Source organism: Balaenoptera borealis (genome assembly GCF_965194805.1).
Source record: "Balaenoptera borealis genome assembly, chromosome: 1".
Lineage (NCBI taxonomy): Eukaryota > Metazoa > Chordata > Mammalia > Artiodactyla > Balaenopteridae > Balaenoptera > Balaenoptera borealis.
This window is the reverse complement of record NC_138860.1, coordinates 176,210,855-176,230,589: the sequence shown is the minus strand read 5'-3', so window position 1 is coordinate 176,230,589 and position 19,735 is coordinate 176,210,855. Positions and strand designations below refer to the sequence as shown.

The following is a 19,735-nucleotide window of genomic DNA, read 5'->3' as shown; positions in this document are numbered from 1 at the left end:
AAAATTACCCCTTTGAGGCTTTGCTGATCATGATGTCTCATGCTTTTTATTTGACAATACGCAACAGCTTAAGATCTCTAAAGAGAATGGGATATAAAAAAATAATTCAGGAAAAAAATTCAGAATGGTATTCCAAGCTTGGTAGGTGCAAATGCTGTCAATCTACTTCAATGGGGCTAACTGTGGGTTTTAACTTCAGAACATTAAGATGGTGCAGAGAAACTGGGGAAGGAGGATAGGCACAGGGTAGCTATCTGGTTCCAACCATCCCACTCCCCTGCCCCTGGCTTCTGATTCTCTGTCACTCTGTATCATTGGCACCTTCAATGCTGAATCTCTCCCCAGGAACAACTAAGGAAGATTCAATCTAAGAAGGACTCAGTGGAAGAAATATTGATACTTGGGTGTCAATTTCCAATTAAGGTGCCACATGGAATGGAAACCCATCCACCTGACTCCAAATTCTCTTTCAACTCAGGTCATTAATCTCATCTACCCTCTTTTAAGCTCCATACAAAACTTACGTAGACCAGAAAACCTCCCCCTTTGAGCCTGGGTTCTTCCTACAGAGTCAGGCAGCTTTCTGCCTGAATTGCATCAATGGGGAAACCTGTGGTCACATTCTTTCCAACATGGATGAACTGTGAAAATATTATACTAAGTGAAGTCTTGTCCCATTTTACACAGCTGCCCAGATTTTGGTGGCTCAGAGGTCAAGAAAACAACAGCAAAAAAGAACGCTGAACAATTCTATTGATTGAACCAAAACCCAAGATATCAGGACTAACCCAACTCTCAGGAAAAATAAAAGACAATTCCAGTTGGGTTACAGGACATAAAAGATAACGAGTCGCCACCAAACAAGACTAAGAGGCTTTCCTGAAATGGACGACTTTCTGAAATGCTTGCCGAAACTCTTCGTTAAACACAGTATAGATTATTGGATTGATGAGGGAGTTTAGATAGCCTAGCCAGGTGAAAAAATCAAAAAGGGCCGGGTGGATCCAGCACGAGTCCCGGCAGATGGGGAGGACCACAGATGCAACAAAGAAGGGCAGCCAGCAGATGATAAAGGCCCCCAGAATGATCCCTAGGGTTTTAGTGGCTTTCCTCTCTCGGGCAGCAGAAATCCTCTTGCGCTCCAGGACACTATCTGCAAGCTTGATCTTCACGTGGTTAAAAAAGAGAGGGGAACCGGCGGAATGAGAGTGTCCCTCGTGAAGGCTGGGAATGAGCGAGCAGAGCGAGGACCCCGCAGAGCCTGTGACGAGACGGGCTGTGGTAAAGCGCTTCCCGTAGAGGGATGGCGGATTCAGGATGCGGTTCCGGGCGGCCGTGTAGATCCGGCCATAGAGGATGACGAGCAACACAGACGGGATGTAGAAGGCCCCACAGGTGGAGGAGATGGTGTAGGAGATCTGAGAAGTGTTCACCAGGCAGTCCGACATCTCTTCATGAGCTTTGGCCTGCCGCCAAGAGTGGTGGGATGGAGATGCAGATGGAGATGGCCCAGACGATGGCAATCATGGCGGCCACATGGCCTGCTGTCCGGCGTTTACTATACTCCAGGGCATCAGTGATGGCCCAGTACCTGTCCAGAGCAATGACACAGAGATGCAGGATGGAGGCTGTGCAGCACGTGATGTCAGAAGACAGCCAGATGTCACACAGGAGTTGGCCAAAGCTCCAGGTGTGGGTGGTGGTATATGCGATGCTGATAGGCATGACCAAGATGGAAACTAAGAGGTCAGTCATGGCCAGGGAGCCAATGAGATAGTTGGCCGGGGTGTGGAGCTTCCTGGTCAGGAAGATGGTGGTAAGCACAAAGGCGCTGGAAAGGACTGTGGCCAGTGTGATGATGGAAAGGACCACAGCAAGAGAAATCTTGAGGGCTTGGAGGGTCCCTGGATCCCAAGCCCCTGGAGTTTCTGTGGCATTCAGGGATCTGTTGGGAGCTCCCTGCAGAAGGCCTTCCACTGACTGGTTTGGTGGGGACATTGTAGGTGGCTCTCTCTTCCCACAGACTTTCACACACACAGCTCCTTCCTTCACAGTTGTCCTCTCACAGAATAAGGTCATCCTTCTGTTTCACACTAGTGGGAGGCAGCCACCAGAACAGACCCCAGTGAAGAGACCTCCAAACTTGACTTTTTTTTTTTAAGTAGAGGGAAGGATTATTTATTTATTTATTTATTTATTTATTTATTTATTTATTTTTGGCTGTGTTGGGTCTTCGTTTCGTGCGAGGGCTTTCTCTAGTTGCGGCAAGTGGGGGCCACTCTTCATCGTGGTGTGCGGGCCTCTCACTATCGCGGCCTCTCTTGTTGCAGAGCACAGGCTCCAGACGCGCAGGCTCAGTAAATTGTGGCTCATGGGCCTAGTTGCTCCACGGCATGTGGGATCTTCCCAGACCAAGGCTCGAACCCGTGTCCCCTGCATTGGCAGGCAGATTCTCAACCACTGCGCCACCAGGGAAGCCCCAAACTTGACTATTTAAAGAACATTGAGGTGACTACCACCTGGTAGTTAAAGGTCTTTCCTAAACCAGATGAATCCCAAGATGTCTCACTGTTCTGGAACTTTGCCCAGCAACTGGTCAGGCCTAGAGGACACATGCTGGATTTGTTAGACATTTATCAGGATATCAAAACAGTGTAGGCAGTGCTCTGGAATTCTTGCCTTTGGCATTTTGGCTCCTTCCAAAGCTTGAGAGATAAATGTGTTTAATGAGAACTTCAGAATAATTTCCTCCATCCTACTCTGAGAAGATTCTGGATTTCAGGTCGCCTCTGGGGAGCTTTTTTTTTTTTTAACTAATTAATTAATTAATTAATTTTTGGCTGTGTTTGGGTCTTCGTTGCTGCACCTGGGCTTTCTCTAGTTGTGCGAGCGGGGGCTACTCTTCGTTGCGGTGTGTGGGCTTCTCATTGCGGTGGCTTCTCTTGTTGCGGAGCACGGGCTCTAGGCGCGCAGGCTTCAGTACTTGTGGCTCGTGGGCTCCAGAGCGCAGGCTCAGTAGTTGTGGCACACGGGCTTAGTTGCTCCACTGCATGTGGGATCTTCCCAGACCAGGGATCGAACTTGTATCCCCTGCATTGGCAGGTGGATTCTTAACCACTGTGCCACCAGGGAAGTCCCCTCTGGGGAGCTTTTAAAACTAGAGACAAAAAGGAGTACCAGCTGATTCAGAGAGGCAGTGCAGTCAACAGCTCACAATTTTCTCAGGTTCGTCTGGACTTGTCATGAGGTACTTAACTTTGGTTCCTGTCCCACTGAATGTTTGGAGCCCAAACAGACAAAACATTCTGGTTACCAAGACTCGAAGAATGCATGAGCTGGGAGAAGGCAAAACAAAAAGATCACTGTGGGTTCATCGAGAAGGGCATGTGTTCAGAAGTTCTGCGGGTTAAGGAAAAAAAAAAGTAGAGTTAGGTTCTAGAAGGACAATTTAGACACTTGAGATTAAAAGTATACTGTTTAGTGCTGGCAGCGGTGCAGCGTAACTGGCGCTCTCACAAGTGTCAGGAGAATACAGGGGAGGGCCACGTGCCCACCCCCACAATCCCCAGAGGGGGCAAAGTGTCACAGCTGTTGGAAGCATCACAGGCTTGCTACAAGGACATGAAACCACCTCTGTAAATTGTGAATCAGAAATCATACTATTTATTCAGCAACAATGGAAACTAAACAAAATTACACACACACACACACACACACACACACACAGAGGCCACTTGGAAAGATACCAAATTGTTACAATTTATTTCTCTATGAATTGGGGAGGGGGCAGTGAACTTTCTTCTATTCATATGAATTTTCCAAATTTCCTAGAGTGAGCATGCATGACTCAAAACAAAATAAAACAAAACCACCTTTTCGTTAAGCAAAGAAATTAACTGCCAAAATAAAAACCCCAGAGCATTTTTCATGGTGAAAGTCCAAATCCAGAAAATACATTTGGCTTTCCAAATGAAAACCGGAAATTTAGTCACAAAAAAAATCTTAAAGAATCATTTTCTTTTCTCCTCTGTGTCTCGGGACTTGAATCTGGGTTTCAGTATTTGGGACAGGGGCAAGTCCTGGGGTCTGAAGTCCATGGGGCCTGGCAGGCAGCCCCTGGGTATATGGGGTTGGCAAGAAGAATGCCAAGACCCCTTAGCCTCGTCCACAGCCCCACTGTGTCTCCCCCTGCCTTGTGTGGAATGCTACAACTCCACCAGGAATCCCTATGATTCATTTTATCTCTTCCAGGTCAGCTTAGCAAACAGGTCTTGCCCTAAAAGCATTCACAGCCCAGCAAGGGAAGCAGACATGTAGCTTCAAGGACCCTGGGATGGAGCTGGCAAGGTAGAATATATATATACACACGCACTTTTTAAAAATGTGATCATAATTATTATGTAAGAATTTGTTTCATAGTTTGTATGTTTTTTGATTGATTGATTCATTCATTATTATTATTTATTAGGCCACACTGTGGGGCATGCGGGATCTTAGTTCCCCAACCAGGGATCGAATCCATGCTCCTGCACTGGGAGCGCGGAATCTTAACCACTGGACCGCCAGGGAAGTCCCCTGTTTTTCTTTTTTTAAATAATTTTATTCATTTTTATTTATTTATTTATTGACTGTGTTGGGTCTTTGTTGCTGCGTGTGGGCTTTCTCTAGTTGCGGCGAGCGGGGGCTACTCTCCATTGGGGTGTGCAGGCTTCTCATTGCAGTGGCTTCTCTTGTTGTGGAGTGTGGGCTCTGGGCACACGGGCTTCAGTAGTTGTGGCTCGCAGGCTCAGTAGTTGTGGCTCGCAGGCTCTAGAGCGCAGGCTCAGTATTTGTGGCGCGTGGGCTTAGTTGCTCTGCAGCATGTGGGATCTTCCCAGACCAGGAATCGAACCCATGTCCCCTGCATTGGCAGGCGGATTCTTAACCACTGTGCCAGCAGGGAAGTCCCCACAATATCATTCTTAAGGCCTGTGTATTGTTCTACTGGTTGCCTACATTAAGGAGAAGGGTTTTAGTAGTCAAGGTCGGGAGGGATGGCATTCCTGGTGGCTGGAAAGGCAAGAGTAAAGGCCCAGAGGCTGGAGTGCAGAGAGCAGAGGTGGGTAGGGGACAGTGCTCAGGAGGTGGCTGGCACCGGGCATGGGAGGCAGCAGGGCACAGGGGAGGGTTTGGCTTGGACTGGGGCAATCTGGGCTCTAATCCTTATTCTACCCCAGCCTTCCTGTATGACCTTGGGCAAGTCCTTAGGTCTCAGATTCTTCCCCAAACAGGAGCCACCCCATATGCCACCCAGGGCTGCTGTGGAGCTTTCATTGCTCTGGGCAAGGTCGGCCTTTGAAACCCACTAAAAGGCTGAGAAGTGTCAAGAATCATTATCATCCTACTTCCTTCATTCTGCTTGGCTCAGGGCTTTGTTGGGAAGGTTCAGTCTATGTCTATTGATTGACTGATTTTAAAACATTAAAAAGCTAAATGTGGAACGTGGTAGTTTCCCTCCAACTTCCCAAAATCATGCTTCATCTTTAAAAAATATCTGCCTAGAGGAGGGGAAACAGCTTCAGTTTAAGAAAACTCATCTTAAGCCACCTGCTCTAAAACATTCCCAAAGTTTGAGGAATACTATCATACTATCTTTCATGGGGCTCTTGGTATGTTCCAGGCACTGAGTTAGCCCTGGGGCCAACTCCACCTAGGACCCCTAACCTAAAAATAAACCAATCAGTGCTCAGAAAGGTGAAGTCACCTGCCCAAGGTTGTCCATGTGCAAGTGGAAAAACCAGGTCCAGGGCCAGCTCTGAAATTTCCACTCTTCTCCACACTGCCTCAATTCAGGAAGCAAAGCCTTAAGGCACGTTTGCTTCTAGGAGAGAAGCTGGTTTAGGATCTCATGGTGATAAGTGAAAACGGTGATTCCCTCCTGCCACCCCAGCCCTCTCCTTGCCCCGTGCTCCTCCCCAAAGGCCTCTGGCTGAAGATTTCCTCCCACTTCGGTTCACAGGGAAAATGTGAAGTCGGGCTGGACTGCTTGGAATTTTCTTCCCTCCAGACGGTCTGGGTGAGCGAGGTGCCGTCATTTCTCACGGAAGGCTGGTGTGCTTGCCCCACAAACCCTGGCGGTCACTCCTTGGGTTCCAGGGATTCCAATGACCTCATTCCAGTGAAAGGCGTGGGCTCAGAAAGGCCTGAGAGGCTGGTGGGTGACATCTTGGGAAGAACGACAGGGTGGATTGCCTCGGTCAGGAATGCTGGGCTGGAGCTTTGCAGGAATTCACATGATTCTGAGGCTATCTCCTGACTGCCATCTTTCTCCAACTGGAACAAATTTGGGGGGAATTTCCCACAATCCAGCTACCTTTGGAGATACAGACTATGGCTCTAGAGTCAACCACCTCTTTCCCATCACACTTCAAATAATAAGATAAAAAATAAAAATTCAAACAACAATGAGATACTATCTTCATCCAGCAGATAAGTAAAAAATTTTAATCCGATCACGTCATGTCAGTTTGGTAAAGATGTGGAGCAACAGGAATTGTCACCTCCCACTAGCAGAGTATAAATTAGAGGACCCTTGTTAGCAAACAATTTGGCCTTATGTCGTAAATCTAAAAATGTAATGACTACCTCATGACCCAGTAATTTCACTCCCAGGTATATAAGACAGAGAAACTCTTTGATGTGTTCCCCAGCAGAGAGGAACGAGAATAGTTACGGTGGTACTGACTGTAACAGCAAACAACTGGAAACCACTCAATCGTCCATCAGCAGCAGAATGGCAGAATGTGGCATATTCCTATGACGGGTGCTACAGAGAAGCAAGACTGAGCAAACCAAAGCACACGCATCAAAGTGGATGATTCTCTCAAACATAACAGTGCCAACGTCAAAAACATGCCAGAAGAAACAAACTGTTTAAGGATATAAACATATGTGGCAAAGCCATAAGGAAAAGCAAGGAAATGTTAAATATAAAATTCAGGGGTATTCCTTGGTGGTCCAGTGGTTAAGACTCAGAGCTTTCACTGCAGGGGGCCCGAGTTTGATCCCTGGTCGGGGAACTAAGATCCTGCAAGCCGCGTGGTGCGGCCAAAAATAAATAAATAAATAAAAAATAAAGGGACTTCCCTGGTGGCGCAGTGGTTAAGAATCTGTCTGCCAATGCAAGGGACACAGGTTTAATCCCTGGTCCTGGAAGATCTCACATACCACGGAGCAACTAAGCCCGTGTGCCACAACTACTGAGCCTGTGTGCTGCAACCACTGAAGCCCGCATGCCTAGAGTCCGTGCTCTGCAACAAGAGAAGCCACCACGATGAGAAGCCTGCGCAACGCAATGAAGAGTAGCCCCCACTTCCTGCAACTAGAGAAAGCCTGCGTGCAGCAAAGAAGACCCAACGTAGCCAAAAATAAATAAAATAATTAAAAATAATAATAATAAAATAAAATTCAGGATAGTGGTTACCACTAGAGGGGAAAGGAAGAGGGGATGTAATCATCGTGGAAGGGTTCTAAAGGTATCAATGATGTTCTCGTTTTTAAGGTGGTGGTGAGTACATGGATGTTTATTGTTAGTCTTTAATCTGTAAGTATGTTTTATATAGATTTATATACACTCTTTTGTAGGGAATGAAATATTTGTAATTTTTCTTAATTTTGTACATTATAAAAAAAGAGAACCACACTACCAGCATTGGTAGTATTGGAACCACACTACCAGCACTGATACATTGATTTTGATACATTAATACCTATCCATACATCCTGGTCCCAAAGATCTGGGTTCTGATCCCATCTCTGCCACTGACCAGCAGGGTAATCATGGGCAAGACATGATTTCTCTTTGACCCTCAGTTTCTTCGTTGGTAAAATGGGAACATTAGCATGGCTATGCTGCCCCAAAGGGGTGTTTAGTAGTTCCAGTAAGATCATGTATGTGATGTGCTGTAACTGTAGCATCCTGAACAAATGTAACCATGGTAACAGAGCTGGAGGGGAGTGGCTAAAAGCATACATTTTAGGTCAGGCAGGCTCAGATCCCAATCCCCGTTTCTCCACTTCCTCGCTGTGGCCATTGGGTAAGTCACTTAAGCACTCCGAGCCTCAGTGATGGAGGTGATACTTCACACCTCACCGGAGTTTGGGGAGAACTGGTAAGAACATGGATCCAAATGCCCAACATAGGAAATGATGACTTCTCTGGTTTCTCTACGATGTATCCAACCATGTTCAGGTCTCCAGGCAACAAGGTCTCTTCCCTCACTAGAAACAAGGCATCACTGTCCATTTTAGTGAGTGACGTCTGCCATTGTCAGAACTACCAGCCATACCAGGGAGCTTCTCCCCTGCCCACCACACTTCTGAGAGCCATCACAGCAGCAGCAAGGACCCTCCTCAGCCTCTCCAGAGCCCAGCAGCATCTTCCCTGGAATCCGGATCACACAGATTCTAGCCATACCATGCATCCTCCAGCTCCAGCATCTCTGCAGAGGGGTGGAGGGGAAAAAGCAGGCAGACAGACCTGGGTCCCAGTCCCAACTTGGTCCACAGACCACCTCTGACCACAGCTGACTGGACCACGGTGGACATGTGAGTCAAAACAAGCCAGCAGATTCTCTCTGGGGAATTTAGATTGGAGATTGTAAGCAGCTGGGTGGATAGATGATGGAGGGGAAGCAACTTGAAAGCTAAGGATGCTGGGGCGAGAGTCGGGTCACAGCCATGACCAAAGCCAGGGCAAGCGGCGGTGGGGAGCAGAAAAGCCGTAAGTAAACAAACCAAACCAAACCAAACAAAAACAGGTCTGCAGAGAGAGGCAGGAGAACAGAGCAGACAGAGAAAGGAGCAGAGAGAGGGGAGCCACCTGCCCTAGGAGAGGAGGAAGAAGCCTTCCATGCCCAGTGATACTCCTTATCCTTAGATGTCCCTGAGCAGCCCCTAGACCCAGGAAACTTCATTTGTAGCAACTTGCACTTTTCCTAGTTGAGCCAGTTCAAATGGACACACCAGGCCCTGAGAAAGAAATCAGAGGATTTTCAGCGCCTTCCCACCAAACAATCCCTACCGTGGGATGGAGGCAAGTCGTTTCACCTCCTGTGCTTTTCTTCCCATCTGTAAATGGGGGTCCCAGAACCTTTTTCCCAGAACTGCTATGTGGATTCCAGGAAGGCACAGTGGCTGCCATACCACAGGTGTCCTTTTTATCACTCTTAACTAAGGCTTCCTCCAGCCTACAGGGAGATCAGTCACCTCCCCTTTCGGAAGGATCTTTATTTTAACTAAGCGAGTCATAAAACCTTGCCAGAAACAAACAGGATGTATGGGTTTCATGTATTCTCAGAAGCCAGTCCCATCCTTTTGGAGGAAAAAACAAAAAAAACAAGGCTGTGATAAAGATTTGTTGCAGTAGAATCAATCTCCCACAGAGGAATTCATGCCTGTTCTTTCTCTGGAAGCTGTGTGGTACGGATGAGTGAGTCCTGGACGGGCAAATCATTCTCCACAAATCTGAGAATGATTTCCACAAAGTACATCCACAGCAGCTGTTATTTCATCTCATTCTCTCTATCTCATGGGACCTCCCACAGTCTGGGTCTTCTCTGTAAAATCAGGGTATCAAGTCTATCTCCCGGGAGTGTCATGCAGGTGAAATAAATAAGAGAGGAAGACTGAGAAGTTTTCATGTGAGTGTGTGTCTATCAATCAATCAGTCTATCTATCTGTAAATGAATGCAAGTTTTGAAATTTAATCAGTTTCTTGAGCAAGTCAACCTTTCACCTCAGTTTCTCCAATTATAAAATCTGGGAAATGTCAAAAAATAAAAAGTAGCCAAGGGACTTCCCTGGCAGTCCAGTGGTTGGGACTCCATGCTTCCAGTGCAGGGGGAACGGGTTCAATCTCTGGTCGGGGAACTAGGATCCCACATGCCTCATGGTTAAAAAAAAACAAACAAACAAGTAGCCAAACCTCTGGCCCAGAACTTCTACTCCCAGTTATATACCCAATAAAAACATGTACAGCTGTTCACCAAAAGCCATATGCAAGAATTGTTCATAACAGGAACTTCCCTGGTGGCGCAGTGGTTAAGAATCCGCCTGCCAGAAAGAGAAAAACAAATATCGTATATTAACGCATGTATGTGGAACCTAGAAAAATGGTACAGATGAGCCGGTTTGCAGGGCAGAAGTTGAGACACAGATGTAGAGAACAGACATATGGACACCAAGGGGGGAAAACTGCAGTGGGGTGGGGATGGTGGTGTGCTGAATTGGGCGATTGGGATTGACATGTATACACTGATGTGTATGAAATTGATGACTAATAAGAACCTGCAGTATAAAAAAACAAACAAACAAAACAACTAACACTAAACTTTCATTGGGTTATTTGTATGGAAATATGTTAATATAAATGTTTCAGACATTAAAAAAAAAAAAAAAATAGAATCCGCCTGCCAATGCAGGGGACACGGGCTCGATTCCTGGTCTAGGAAGATCCCACGTGCCGCGGAGCAACTGAGCCTGTGCGCCACAACTACTGAGCCTGTGCGCCACAACTACTGAAGCCCACGTGCCTAGAGCCTGTGCTCCACAACTGGAGAAGCCACCGCAATGAGAAGCCCGCGCACCGCAGGGAAGAGTAGCCCCCTCTTGCCGCAACTAGAGAAAGCCCATGTGCAGCAACGAAGACCCAACACAGCCAAAAATTAAAAATAATTAATTAATTAATTAATTAATTTTAAAAAATGATATAATCCAATCTAATCAGCTGAGATTGCTAAGGCCTAGAGAGGTGGGTGTCTTGCCCAAGATCACAAAGTTCCACCTTCCTCCCAGCTCAGCTCAATGCTTCCACTACCCCATGCTGCCTCCATCTTACCCTGTCAAGACGAGGTGTGTATTTCCTTGCTCCTGGATTCTGGGCTCAGCATGGACTTGCTATGGCCAACAGAGTGAGGCAGAGGTGACAGTGAACCGATTCGAAATCTAGTCAAGACACTGTGCATGTTTCCGCTTGCACTCTGCCATCTCCATGAGAAGAAAGTGTGTGGGCTAGCCACCAGTCCCAAGAGGAGGAGACAAACATGTGGAGCAGAGCTGCTCACACTAAAGGCCCCAGCAAATCCCCACAGAGAACAGAGCTCCTCAGCTGATGGGTAGATGCATGTGTGAGCCCAGCTAAAATAGCAAAAATGCCCAGCCCATTTCAGATTAAGTCAGTCAATCTCCAGATGCATGAGTTGTAGTAATAAATGTTATTGTTTTAATCCACTGAGTTTGAGGGTGGCTTGTTACACAGCCATAGCTGACTGATATAGTCCCCTCTTTCACTGAATTACTAAACTCTTCCCCTCTTTCACTGAATTACTAAACTCTATCAGTTCCACTGCTGAAAGCTAACTCTGCCTTGGCTCTTTTCCTTCTTCTCTATCCCTGTTGCCACTGTCTTGTTTCAGGCCAAAATTTTCTCTGGCTTAAATGGTCTCCCTGCCTCAACTCCTTTCCATTCTGTTACCACATCACACCCAGAATCCTCCTTTTAACTAAAACTCTGACCATGTCACTCCCTTAAAATCCTCCAGTGGCTCCCACTGCACCCGGGATTAAGTCTCAGCTCCATGGCTTGGTTTAAGAGACCCTTCATGAACTGGTCTTTAATTACATTTCCAGCATCACCTCTGAACCTAGCTGGCTGTGACCTTCACACCCTAGCAGCACAGATCTGCTTGTTTTTCTGCCAGCATCCTGCTGCCATACCCATGTCCCAGTGCTATTTCCTGCTCTACACCTTTGTCTCTGTCTGGAAATTAAGTCACCCTTCAGGACTAAGCTCTGGCATCTCCCCATGAAGCCTTATTGAAGCTTTCCCCAGGACAGCTTCCCCAGGGTTAGATACCCCTCTTCTGGATGCCCACAGCCGCACAGGACTGTCTCCATCCCTGGACATCGAGTGCCGGGACCATATCTTATTTAGCTCCTATAGTCCTGACAGCTGGCCCAGAGCAAGAGGTCAATAAGTGTTTATAAAAGGCTCCATGAACTGGTGAGGAATGGGCCCTGAGACATGGACTGAGAGACGGGAGTCCTGGGCTTTAGCTTGGTTCTGCCACTAATTCTCTGTGACCTTACAAAAGACAGTTCCTCGTCTGGGCCTCAGTTTCTCTATCTTGAAAATGAGAGGGTTGGACCAGATCAGGGAGTCTCTTGCTGTGCATCAGAATCACCTGGGGGAACTTTAAAAAAATACAAATGCTGTTAAACAAACAAACAAACAAACAGATGTCCAGGCTTCAACCCCTGAGGGGTAGAGCCCAGACACTGTAATTATTCAAAGCTCCCCACATGTTTCTAGGGTGTAGCCAGGTTTGGAAGCCACTGGTCTGGATGATCTCTGGTTATCTTCATCACTGGCAAGCTTGTTATCTTTAAAAAGTCAAAGACAGGTAAAGCTTGTTTCCAAAGCCTTGCACTGGGTCAATTACCAGCCTTCAACAGGGAAGGGACCACCTTGAATGACTAAATGCATTGTACAAAGGCTCTCACTGAATTCTCCCATGCTTGTGAGAAAGAGGTCAAAGAAGTTTTAAACTCTCACCATCTGCCCCTAAGACTACTCCTTGGGGCAGAGTTGTTTTCCCCACTTTACAGATGAAGAAACTGAGATCCACAGAGGTGAAATGACTAGCCCAAGGCCACACAGGCAATACGTGGCACAGCTGGGATTCAGAGCCAGCACTGAGAAACTCTAGAATAGTCACTATTGGCCACATGTGGGCATTGAGAGCTTGAAATGTGGCCACTGAGATGTGCTGCTTTAAGTGTAAAACACCCTGGGTTTCAAAGACTTAGTTCAAAAAAGAATGTAAAATATCTCATTAATAATTTTTATATCAGTTACATGATAATACTTTGGATATATTGAGTAAGTAAAATATACAATTGAAATTAATTTCACTTTTTTTTAAACGCAGCTACCTCTAAATTTTCTAGATCTAAAATTACATTTGTGGCCTGAATTGTATTTCTATTGGATAGCACCGGTCTAGAACCGGTCTTTACAACATGGGTGATATCGCCCCCTAGGGGTCATTTTGGGACTCTGTTCTCATGAAACTTAATGCAATCCCAGGAAGGGGTTGGGACAGTACCCGGTGCTGTGTGGGCAAGGGCTGGAATAGCAGTAGTAGTAAATTAATGGCCAACATTATTAAGAGCTTACTATGTGCCAGGCAGGGTTTTAAAAAAATATTTATTTATTTATTTGGCTGTGCTGGGTATTAGTTGCAGTGTGTGGGATCTTTTTAGTTGTGGCATGTGGGCTCTTAGTTGTGGCATGCAGGATCTAGTTCCCTGATCAGGGATCTAACCCGGGCCCCCTGCGTTGGGAGCGCGGAGTCTTAGCCGCTGGACCACCAGGGAAGTCCCAGGCACTGTTCTAAGCACTTCCCCTATGTCAACTCATTTAAGTCCGACCACAGCCCTCTGAAGTTGGTGCTATTATAGTAATTTCCCAGGGAAGGAATCTGAAGCTCAGAGAAATGGCTTGCCTAAGACCCCAAAGCTAGGACACTATAGATCTAGAATTGGAACCTGGCTTGCTCAATTCCGAGCTCCATCACTCATAAAAGGTGCCGAGTCAAATCAGTTCCACTCCCTTCTGCATTCACAAATATTTAACCATATGTGCCGGCACACATTCAAAAAATCTCTGCTGGGTCCCTGTTATGAGCTGGGCTCCATCACTCTCACCTGAATGGGGTCTCTCTCTGCCAGGTCCAGTGATGGGAGGGTGCACAGACACCTTCATCCCGCACTCAGCACGCAATCCTCTGCCTGCTTTTCCAGCACGGCCCAAAGAGAAGGGTGGGAAGGTGGTTAAGAATGTGCACATGCATTACCTAAGATCTTATTTAAAATGCAGATTCTGGGCTTTCCTTGGTGGCGCAGTGGTTAAGAATCCGCCTGCAGGGGACACGGGTTTAAGCCCTGGTCCGGGAAGATCCCACATGCCACGGAGCAACTAAGCCCGTGTGCCACAACTACCGAGCCTGCGCTCTGGAGCCCGCGATCCACAACTACTGAAGCCCACGTGCCACAACTACTGAAGCCCGCGTGCCTAGAGCCCGTGCTCCACAAGAGAAGCCATCGCAATGAGAAACCCGCGCACCGCAACGAAGAGTAGCCCCCGCTCGCCGCAACTAGAGAAAGCCTGCGCGCAGCAACAAAGACCCAACGCAGCCAAAAATAAAAATAAATAAATTTATAAAATGCAGATCCTGATTCTGGGGGTCTGGAGCAGGACCTGAGACTCTGCATTTCAGAGAGGCTCCCAGGTGATGCTGCCGCTCCACTGGCCACACTGAGTTATGTGAGGGGTGATAGTAATGTCAGCCCTGGGATTCAAGAAGGATCTGAGTGTCACAGCAGGAAGGGCTCTTAGGAATCATCCACTCCAACTCCCTGATGGTGCTGATAGGGAGAGAAAGGGTAAGACACTTGCCCAAGGTCACACCGTGAATTACAGGCAGAGACCAAGTCTTCAGACTCCCATCCATGCTCCTTTCCATCCACTGTCTCCCGTTTGCAGCAGCATCCAGGACAGGAGTATCCAGACGCTCTCATGCCCATTTCACACCGTACGCTTTTGGCATTTTCAAATCCTCTCCCCGCCTCCCATCTGAGTTTCCATCCTAGGGGAATAATCCTGGGAGCAGAGTGGCAGGACAGACCACACTCTGCAAGAAACTTTTAGGGCTGCATCCCCTGGTCCTGGAGCTCAACCTGCCCCTCCCTGCCAGATGCTACACATCTGGGTCCCCAGAAAGCACTTGAGCCGATGGAGTGAAACTGTTTTTAGGACGGAGGAGAGGCTGTCTTCTACAGACTGGATGAGCTGGGTACTAACAACAGGAATTCATTTCCTAGAAATTAAACACTGAATTTGTTGGTGTTTACAGGATTCACCATCTGCTTTCCCTGCTGGGGGGCACAATACAGCCGTGATTAGAACATACGCTTTGGAGTCAGGTAGTGCTTTGGAGTTAGGTAGACTGAATTTGTTTCCCAGCTCTGTCATTTATTAGCTCTGTGACCTTGGGCAAGTTACTCAACCTGTCTGACCCTGTTTCCTCATCCGTTCAATAGCTAATTACTTAAAGCCTTTCACAGGAATTCCCTGGTTGTCCAGTGATTAGGACTCCGCGCTTCCATTGCAGGAGGCATGGGTTCATCAATCCCTGATTGGGGAAGTAAGATCCCACAAGCTGCGCTGTGCGGCCAAAAAAAAAAAAAGGCTTATCACATGTTGCCAAGAGCAACACAGATGTGGACCCTGCTCTTAGGGAGACACCATGGCCCTGGGGAAACCCTCCTGGGACCTGGGACCACAGAGGATGACAGTGGTGCATGCAGGGAACCACGGTAAAATAGGGGGGGACACGTAACCTGCGGCAACCCTAAGATCCCCAGGTGAAAGTGGCTTTGAAGCTGAGCACTAGAGGACAAATAGAATTAGCAAGTGAAGAGGACCTGGGGCCAATGACACCTATCCACAGGACTGCAGCTTGGGAAAACCTTCCCTGCCATGCACCCCAAATCCTTTTTCTTCATTTCCTATTGCTTACCTGTCCAGAGGTTGCACAGGCCAGGCCTCTCCTCTCATCCTCCTGTTGACCTGCGCTCAGCAAGAGACCCCACCTCCAGTTTGACTGAGACCTCCTCCTGCAAAACACTGTGCTTCTCTCACTCCTCTGAGCCTTTGCACGGGCTATTCCCTCTATTTGCAATGCCCTTCCTCTTGTCTCCTCCACCCTCTCTGGAGGTTCCTCTGGACCCCAGCGATGGAATTGACCATCCCTCCTCCCTGTCCCACTGGTCTCATTACACATCACACTGGACTGCCCTAGACTGGGCTCACTTGCTGACTGCCTGTCTCCCTGTTGGACTTGAGTTCCGGAAAAGAGGGGGGCACGTGTGTCACGAAGCCCAGGGACCTGTGTGGGGTACCCTTCCGCCTCATTCACCCATCCAACTCTGATATCACCCTCGGGATCAAATTCAACTGTCTTCTCTTTGCGGAAACGTGTCCACTCCTTCCACTGAAGTGGGGTTGGCCTCTCTCCTCTGTGCCAGCCGGTGCCTCATGACATTGTTCATACTGTACAATTCTCATCATCCTGTAATCAGTGCTTGTGGGTCTCTCTCCCCACAAGATGGTAACTTCCTGGAGCAGAGTCCGGTTTTGTTCACAGCTGTATGTTTTGGTCTCAATACTTATAGTGGTTCTGTAGTGATTTACTCAAAGAATGAATGAAAGAAGCACACTGACAATTTTACCTTTGTTCCCCAACCCCGTGCTTTGTGCCTCTGGCCACAAATGTCCTTTGTTCATCCCTCCTGGATGTCTCATAGGGAACCCAAACTCAGCTGAGCCACTATCTTCCCCCCTACCCCAGCCCCTCCCGACTGTTTTCTTCCTTTGTAGGCATTATCCTCGTCTTACTCACCCATCCCCAACACTTGGAATCCTCCCTCCTTCCCTCTCTCCCCCAGCATTTAACCATTTATTTCCCTTTTAGGAATGAGGAAGCTGAGGCTCAGAAATGTAATGCAACTGGCTCAAGGTCACACAGCAAATAAATGGCCAGGTCCAGGGCCTTGCTCTGAAGAGCACGGACTCCCTACTTACCTAGCCGGACTCTCACTCCCCCCACGGGTTCTGTCTCCTTTCCCCTGACTTCTCTACACACATTTGGGGCATTTGTGTCTTGGTTCAGGCTGTTCCTCTGCCTGGAAGAGCAATGTTTCCCATTCCCCTTCCTACATATCTATTATAATCTGCTCTCTGAGGCCCTTCTCAAAGCTACTTCCTCCAGGAAGCCTTCCTTGGTCAACTGGATGCAAAATCTCCATCCTTTGAACCCTCTCCTGACTCCAGGTTTGTTTGTGCCTCTTATGCCTGTGCCTGGAAGCTCCTTGAAGACCTACCTATTTCCTCCCCACTCCAGTGACCAGAGCACAATAGGCTCACAATCAATATAGAGTAACTCTTCATGTAAGGCTCAAATGAGCCGAGGAGAAATAACAGCATTCCCTCTCTTCTGTTTAAAACTCTCCAGTGGCTCCCATCTCAGAATATAATCCAAAATCCTCACCATGGCCTGTAAGGCCCTACATGATTCACCCACTGCCCCCTCCAGCTACCTCTCTGACCTCATCTTTTACCAGCCCTCCCCTTAAATATCACCTCCTTGGCAAAGCTTTGACCAGACAACATAAAGTATCTCATCCTTTACTATATCACCCTGCTTCATGCTCATTTTAGCACTTTACCATATCTGATATTTTCTGCTTGTTTGTTTATTGCTTGTTTCCCCTGCCCCTCCCCACCCAAGCACCTTCTGTCAGCTCATCACTATAACCCCAGGGCCTAGAACAGTGCCTGGCTGACAACAAACATGCATTTATGAGCCATGTGCACAGAGGGGGGAACTAGAGCCAATGCGGTAGATGAGATCATCCAGGAAGAGCATCTACTATGAGAGAGGAGGGCCTGGGAGAGCAGAGCAGCTAATGGCTGTAGAAAGGAGGCTGAATCTGCAAAAACAACAGAGACCAAGAAGAAAAATATGACAGTGTTAAGTCACAGGAGCCAGGAGAAGAGAGTGTTTCGAGGGAAAGGAGTGATCAGCAGATAAAGTCAAAGACTGAACAGTGTCTGCTGAATTCAGCTTCCTGGTGGACACTGATGACCTTGGCAAGCCCCTGACCCTCTGTGGGCCTCAGATGGGAGCCATCTGTGCAAAGAGAGGGACCTCTCAGGTCCTGGGAACTCCCAGCTTTGAGAATCTGTATTTCTGCTCACATTCATATCACTCTTGCCAAAAAGAACAATCATCTACCTGCGGTCTAGGAGGGAAGGGATGACCCGGGGTATCCACCCTCATTATTTATCCATCAGGTAACTGACCAACTGAGGAGGCATCTCTGTATTTCTGGGCCTGTCCTAGGCACCATTAGGAGGGGAAGAGGCCCTAGGGCCTGCCAGTCACGTCCAGGTAGCCAGCCCCCTCCCTCCCATGCCATCCTCTAGTTCCTGGCTTCCCGATGCCTCCATGACAAAGGCCACCCACTTCTCCCCACCAGCTGGACAGACCAAAGGCTGTAGAAGGCCCAGCTGCCCAAATGGTTTTGCTGGCTGCTATTGGTGAAGAGTTCCTTGATGTCCTTGTGAGGAAGGCTTAGACCCTGGCTGTGGCTGCGCCACCCAGAGGACAGCAAAGACCCACGCGGTGTGGCCGATTAGAAAACCCTGGAAGCTGACTCCAAGGAAGAGAGTGAGAGGTTGCTCCTACCAACCAGAGCCATGATGGCCACCAATGCCAGGTGCTGTGCTGAGCAATGACCCTATTTGATTTGCACAGCAACCCTGTGAGGTGGCCATTCTAATCCCTATTTCACATGGGAGGAAACCAAGGCTCAGAAGAGGTTAAGGGCTTTCCCAAGGTCACATGGCTAGTAAACAGCCAAGCCCTGTTTGCTAATGCAGCCAGTCTGACTGAGAGCCCCTGCTCTTAATCCTTGAATCTCACCAGAGCTAGTGAGGCAAGGGGCTTTAGTCTTATATTCTTTTACAAGCAGTTTGACCTTGGGCAAGATTTATTTCCCACTCTCTGCATCTGCAATAAAGCAGATTTCTTAGTGCCCTTCCATTTCTGACATTATGTAATTAACTGGGATTTGTACAGAACTCTACAGTTTATAAAAAGGCATTCATAAGGCATCTCATTTTTTACCACAGATCCTGCAGTGGGGGACAATTATCCTCTCCATATTATAGATGTGCAAACTGAGGCTCGAAGAGACGCAGTGACCCGCCCAAGGTCACAAAGCAAGTCAGGGCCGCCGGGCTCCGGGTCTGGAAGCCGAGGCTCCACACTAGACGCTCCTCCAACTCCGCTCCAGAAAGGGGCGACCCTGCGGCGTCCGGACCTGGCCGGCAGGGGGCGGCGCCCGGCTTCCCTCGGCCGCCCGGGGCCACGTGGAGGAGTCGCAGCCCCCCGCCCGAGGGCCGCCTCCCGCCCAGCCAGATCCCCCAGAACGCGCGCCAGGGATCCCGCAGCCGACCCCGGGTGCTGCCTCGGCCTGGGGCTCCGGGACGCGCGCCCCGACGCGCCCTTTCGGCTGGGCAGGTCCTCCGGGACCCCCTTACGGCGAGTGCCCCCACCCCGTCTGAAGGCGCCGAGAGGCGGGACGCCCGGGCCAGCGGGGCGCCGACGAGGGCGCCGCCTCCCCTCCCAGCTCCACCGGGACGGCCGGACTACGAGCAGCCGGGGCCCCGGCGCCCCCCACCCCCCACCGGGAGGCGCCGGGCTCCGAGCGCTTACCCCCTCCCGGACACGCAGGTGCGGACCGCGGGCTCGCCCTCCCGGGTCCTCTTCCTCGCGCAGCGCCTCGTCTCCCCGCCGGCGACTGCCTCATCTCCGCCGTGACCCCCAGCCCAGCTCCGGGCGCCGCCCGCCCCGCCGCCCCGCCGCCCCGCCGCCCCGCCGCCCCGCCGCCCCGCCGCCCCGGGGACTCTTCCCTGGCCCGCGCCCTCTCGAGCCCCACCTCCCTGCGCCCTGCGGCTCCTGCTCCCCGCTCCCCTTCCCGCGCCCGCCGCTCCTCCTCGCTCCCCTCCTCCAGCTCCTCCCCACACCGCGAGGCTCCCTCCCTACTCTGCCCCCCGCCCGCCAGGAGG

The 19,735-nt window shown here is 49.1% G+C and overlaps 1 protein-coding gene across 1 annotated transcript; it reads right to left on the bottom strand.

Annotated features, from left to right (window-relative positions):
• Positions 1-27: 27 nt before the first annotated feature.
• Positions 28-19,522, bottom strand: HTR1D (5-hydroxytryptamine receptor 1D). Its single transcript, XM_082372749.1, is given in 6 exon segments — positions 28-1,476; positions 1,478-3,399; positions 3,475-3,633; positions 15,621-15,727; positions 16,020-17,592; positions 19,383-19,522. Coding segments are annotated over 2 exon segments (1,212 nt in total). The 5' UTR covers positions 2,080-3,399; positions 3,475-3,633; positions 15,621-15,727; positions 16,020-17,592; positions 19,383-19,522; the 3' UTR covers positions 28-866.
• Positions 19,523-19,735: the final 213 nt, after the last annotated feature.